The sequence below is a fragment of the Danio aesculapii genome, chromosome 11, assembly GCF_903798145.1.
Source record: "Danio aesculapii chromosome 11, fDanAes4.1, whole genome shotgun sequence".
In the NCBI taxonomy this organism is placed as follows: Eukaryota; Metazoa; Chordata; class Actinopteri; order Cypriniformes; family Danionidae; genus Danio; species Danio aesculapii.
In genome coordinates, this window is record NC_079445.1 from 2,552,950 (window position 1) to 2,558,949 (window position 6,000).

The window sequence follows — 6,000 nt, forward strand, 5'->3', positions numbered from 1 at the left end:
GGAAGCCCCTCCCACTAGCAACCATCTCTTAATCATTAGCATAAACAGCCCTGAGTGAGAAGCAGCCGTCCGCCATTAGAGTTTTGAATCTGCCACTATGCTGACACGCAGGCGTTTATAGCTCCGCCCTGTTTTGAAAAGAGCACAATCTCATTTGAATTTAAAGCGACAGTCACCAAAACACCACAATTAGGATCAAAGCATAAAAGGGTTTCAGAGAGTTATACAACATTATTTGTGAGATATTTTGAGCTGATACTTCACACACACACACTCTAAAGACATCAGAGACTTGTTTTACATCTTGTAAAATATAGGTCCCTTTAAAATGACCTTACAATATACAGACAAGTACAATCGTCAGGTCTATTAACTATATGTTATACTCAAATTTTTCTAAATTATGAAAACATGTTAAAGTACAAATTAAAAGGGAAAAGAGCGAGAGAGAGAAGAAATAAAGAAAGCATTTAAATTAATTTTATTACTTATCATTGTACTTGGCTGTGTGTTTTTTAATTTCATTCAAACATTGACCGGGTGGTTAAGAAGAAATTTTTCTGTTGTGTGGCAAACTCAGAAGACATTTCAATATCGCTTTACCCATTCGCATTAACAATAATGCTATACTAATAAAGATAGTGTTTAAAATTGTTTTACATATAAAAAAACATCAGACTTTATACTACACAAAACCGAATCCATACTGCTTTAAACAGCTTGAACATCTAAAGTGCAGTCTTTTTTAAATTAGCAGAACATTATTATATGTTTGCATATATTTAAGAAGCATGCTAAAAAAATAATGCTGAAGTCAGTTATTCTCCTTTAAGAGTGTGCATTCTGTGTGGGAATGTCTGTCTTTGTTTTGGCCTCTATAACCAGCCCACTGCCAGTTTACCCAGTTATATTTCAGCAGCCCGGGTTGCCTTGACAAGAAAACCAAAAGCATGAGAACGCATTTCTCTCTGAAATGAGATGCAGATTCAGTAATAAAAATCAACAGGAGGTCACTTTTAAATAGCAAACAATATATATATAGTCTAATATTACATTTATAAGTAATAATTTAATAGTAATACACTTAAAAATGTTTGTTTAATTTGGTAGGGTTGTATACTAGTGTTCCACTGTATTGCATAGACAGGCACAGCCATTTGAGTTCTGAGTAAGCCAAATAGGCTCAACCCATCTCTTTACTGTAGTAAAAACCACTTTCTATATTCAAGTACATTTTTTTGTTTCCATGTATTAAATAAATAAAGTTCGAAATGTTCGTTAAGTTCGCAAGTGCTGATGAGGTGAACGCCGAAAAAACCCGACAGCTCCATGACATTGGGATACAGGTGATACAAGTGCAAATAAGCAGATATTATAACAATTCATCGATAAACACACACCATACCTGCGTCTCAAATGGCACACTATACACTCATGCACTATGAACTAATGCACTAACACACTCAATAGCATATGTGTATGTAGTGTCGTCCCAAATGGAGCAGTTTTTTTTACTGAACGGAAATTCAAACTGTTTCCCAGATGACGATTGACCGTTGCAAAATCAGTGAAATAAATGACCAAAGTATTAAATAATACCTGTCGTGAGTATAACCGCATTCACCACCGGGAGGCGCTATAATCACTCTCGTAGCAGAATTTTGCTCTCACCATCCAAAATAAATAAAGTAATCCAACATGGTCGCCCGAAAGCTCCGCCCCTTCCGCTACCTCAGCAAACCTGTGGTCGTTGAGTGCGTGAAGTGTCCATCATTCCACACTTCATTTTACCGGCTGAATGAGTACATCATCGGGGTAATTAAAGTGCACTTATTATTTTTGAGAGTTTTCAGTGTGAACGTAATTCTTACACTATTTATACTACAAAATGGCGTAGAATAGTGCATGAGTATGCGATTTGGGATGCAGCTCTTGTTCTCTCGCTGTCCACGGCTGTGGTTGCTGATCAAATGAAAAACAAGACTGGGAGGAGCCGAATTCTGCTGCCGTTTTCTTCTTAAATTTAAATGGGACTAAGCCGATAATTTTGTGTACAGTTTATGAGCTAATCGCAAAAGTTTTAGGGGGGCTGAGTAGAAATATAGTGGGGCTACAGTTTCCTAAAATAGGCCTAGCAATGCCCAAAAGCAAGTATGCTATGGCTCATGCTTATTGGCAGTGGAAGATGATTTACGGTTAGTCGTGTCTGGATTCCGACCACAGATTAGCATGTTGTCCTCGCAGAAACAGGCTCAGCCATCACACTGAATCAGGTAAGCTGTATATTTATGTTTTAATGTAATTAATTCTACGCACTTTCAACGCAGCAAGTAATATGTGAATGATGTTTGCGCATGCATTATAATTTTGGCTCGAGGGAGGGGTAATTGTCCTAAAAGTTTAAAACCCCTGCGCTAGATTATCAGGCATGCTTGCTGCTGTTTGTGTCGTCAATCTGGCAACCTGCATTTGCATGGGGTCGGCTGGGTGAAATAAACACTACAATATTTTTAATTTGCGCTGCAATACCCGTTTAACCACTAGGTGTCACTTCTACATACTGCACATTTAACTTTAGCATCTCACCGTCTTTATCTACGGCCAGAACTGTTGCTCCTCGAGTCAGCAGAACCTCAACCACTGTCACAAGACCATTTCTAGCTGCGATATGCAGAGGCCTGAAGGCAGACAGACACAAAAACTAGTCAATGCAACTAAATAATCAACGTATAGCATGTGAACAAACGGCAAAGCTCACGTCTGAAGTGCGCTGTTTGTGGAAGTGATGAGCGACGTGTCGTCAGTCTCCGCCAGAATAAGGAGAGCACACATTTCATGAGCCTGTGGAGGTAAACATGGTGATCATTTATTCTGGAAACTCAACTCTCAGCATGTGTACACAGTAATACATTGTGAATGTTGGGTACGTTACTCTTCTACAGGCCAGATGAAGAGCTGAGTTCATGCTGACGTCCTGCAGAGACAGATCCGCTCTGGCCTCATGAAGCAGGATTTCTGCATAAAACAGTTCAGTATTATATATTCAGTATTATATATTCAGTACCTGCTAGTTAACGCAAATTTCTAATCAGCCAATCACATGGCAGCAACTCAGTGCATCTAGGCATGTAGACATGGTCAAGATGATCTGCTGCAGTTCAAAGCGAGCATCAGAATGGGGAAGAAAGGGGATTTTAAGTCACTTTGAACGTGGCATGGTTGTTGGTGCCAGATGGGCTGGTCTGAGTATTTCAGAAACTGCTGATCTACTGGGATTTTGACGCACAACCATCTCTAGGGTTTACAGAGAATGGTCTGAAAAAGAGAAAATATCCAGTGAGCGGCAGTTCTGTGGGTGCAAATGCCTTGTTGATACCAGAGGTTAGAGGTGAATGGCCAGACTGGTTCCAGCTGATAGAAAGGCAATGTCCATCTCTGTATGACCACAGTGTACCCATCTTCTGATGGCGACTTCCAGCAGGATAACACACCATGTCATAAAGCACGAATCCTCTCAGACTGGTTTCTTGAACATGACAATGAGTTCACTGTACTCAAATGGCCTCCACAGTCACCAGAGCTCAATCCAATAGAGCACCTTTGGGATGTGGTGGAACGGGAGATTGGCATCATGGATGTGCAGCAGTCAAATCTGCAGCAACTGCGTGATGTTATCATGTCAATATGGAGAAAAATCTCTGAGGAATATTTCCAATATCTTGCTGAATCCATGCCACGAAGGATTAAGGCCGTTCTGAAGGCAAAAGGGGTCCAACCTGGGACTCGTAAGGTGTACCTAATAAAGTGTCCGGTGAGTATAAATATATAAATCTTTACTGTGTTGTATGGGACAGAATTTGACTTATGTTTAAATGTTTACATAGTGTTATTTTCTAAAAATGTAAAGAATTTGACCAACATTGACCCTTATATACCTTTCTTATACAAGAAGCTAAGAATAAAAGCACAACAGTACAAACCGACAGCAGACGTGTGTCCATTCTCAGCAGCGAACATTAATGCGGAGCGTCCGGCTCGGTCCACTGAGTTTACATCTGAAGCGCAGCTCAATGCTAACACTAGCGCTGAGACGCTTCCAGAATAGGCCGATGCGTGAAGTGGAGTTCTGCAGATACAAACACAGACACACTCCAAACATTCAAAATTATTAGCCCTTCTGAATTATTAGCCCCCCTGTATACCCCCCCCCCCCCCCCCCCCAAATTTCTGTTCAAAGGAGAGAAGATTTCTCAACACATTTCTGAACAGAATAGGTTTAATAACTGATTTCTTTTATCTTTGTCATGATGACAGCACATAATATTTGACTAGACATTCTTCAAGATACTAGTATTCAGCTTAAAGTGACATTTAAATGCTTAACTAGGTTAATTAATAATGTGCCTTTAGTCAGTAATGGACAAACACACACACACACCTTCCTTTGTCATCTCTGAGGTTCGTGAGCTTTGTTCCCATAGTTTCAATAAGCAGTTGAGCAGCGCCATCGTGGCCAGTAATCCTGTGACAAAAACAAACAGGAAAATCTTCTGATGGTAAATAAGTGTGTGTGTCCAGAAACGCGTTGAGGATGAGCAGGAGAGCTGGACTCACAGTGCACAGTGTAACGGAGAAAAGCCATTTCCATCCTGGACGCTTGATGGTTTGTAGTCAAGTAAAACCTCTAGACAGTGAGTGTGCCCTTAAAACACAAAACACACAACATACGTGACCTTTGCCAAACTGAATGGCTTCCTGAGTTTTAATTAGCAATTGAGAGATCTGTTATTGATCCGTTCAATTCTCAACTAATAATTCTGCATCAGTGTGTTGCATTTATTAAAGTGCCCCGATTATTACCTCTCATTTAACCTTTGTGAATGTAAAAGGCCTGCAAAGATTCAAAGACCGAAGTGCAGAATAAATTGTGTACATTACAAGTAAAACTAGTTAAAAAACTGTGTTTGTAACTAAATGAAAATACCAGTCTATGTTAATTTATCTAAGCTTAAAGTACAAATGAAATCAAAGCAGCCATGTTGATTCTGTTAGCTCACATTGCTAGTTTTGTGGTGAACAATTCATCTGTGCATGTCATTAATAATAAAACAATAGTTTGCCCTTGTTATCTAGAATTGCAATCTGAAAATGCACTTCCTGTTTGTTTTCAGTTAAATTCTCAGATTAGGTCTGTCTGAGGTATTGGGCGTGGCTAACACTTAACCACGCCCCTCCAGCAGTCAGTTTTGACAACAAACAGAAATGGTGAGGAGGAGGAGGAGTCTGTTAGGTTTTAATAACTCCCCCAAACACTTTTACCCATCTTTCTGAATGAAACGCCTACTTTACTACATCCAATCAGCTCGCAGTAGAGAAAAACAAGCCACGCCCACTGTTTTCTCATTTAATATTGCGTTTCTCTAGGAGCTGCGTCACAATAAAGACAAAAAAAAACAGCAGTCGCAGCTTCTGGTTCATGCAGACTTTAAATTAAACATACTATGCATGTGGGACTCTTATTTTGAAAACAGGAGATCAATAAAGACTAAGCTAAAGCTATCCATGTCTGTACAGGTTGTGTTCAAGGAGGTCATTCAAATGTAGTTCGTCATCAGTTTCCTTACAGCTAGTTACCTTTTCACAAAGACACACACACAAATTACCTTTCTCCTCAGAGGACACAACACCAGGTTTCAAATCTCCCGGGTTTGCGCGCGCAACTACTTGTGCTTCGCGTCATCACGAAACACCTAATGACTCGTTATCAATTACCAAGACTCGTTATCAATACCAAATAAGGTAAAAAAAATTTACTGGCAGTTTATTACCAGGTTTTTGGAGCGTAATATACAACACCAACCCAGACAATATAACTATTACAAACAGGGGCGTAGCGGACATTTTAAAAGTGGGGGGATGGCTGTATGAGATCATACGTTCATATAGTTATTATTCACCTGTTTCTAAATGGTCTGTCTCTAAAAGTGAGGGGAACGGATT

At 39.7% G+C, this 6,000-nt stretch overlaps 1 protein-coding gene across 1 annotated transcript in view; it reads right to left on the reverse strand.

Annotated features, from left to right (window-relative positions):
• Positions 1-6,000, reverse strand: part of LOC130237058 (serine/threonine-protein phosphatase 6 regulatory ankyrin repeat subunit C-like) — a 42,093-nt gene that overhangs the window by 1,719 nt on the left and 34,374 nt on the right. Inside the window, exons 22-27 of the mRNA XM_056467857.1 lie at positions 4,615-4,702; positions 4,439-4,522; positions 3,981-4,126; positions 2,933-3,015; positions 2,759-2,841; positions 2,587-2,678 (exon numbers count right to left, since the gene is read on the reverse strand). Coding sequence (XP_056323832.1) covers positions 2,587-2,678; positions 2,759-2,841; positions 2,933-3,015; positions 3,981-4,126; positions 4,439-4,522; positions 4,615-4,702 — 576 coding nt within the window. The remainder of the gene's footprint in view (positions 1-2,586; positions 2,679-2,758; positions 2,842-2,932; positions 3,016-3,980; positions 4,127-4,438; positions 4,523-4,614; positions 4,703-6,000) is intronic.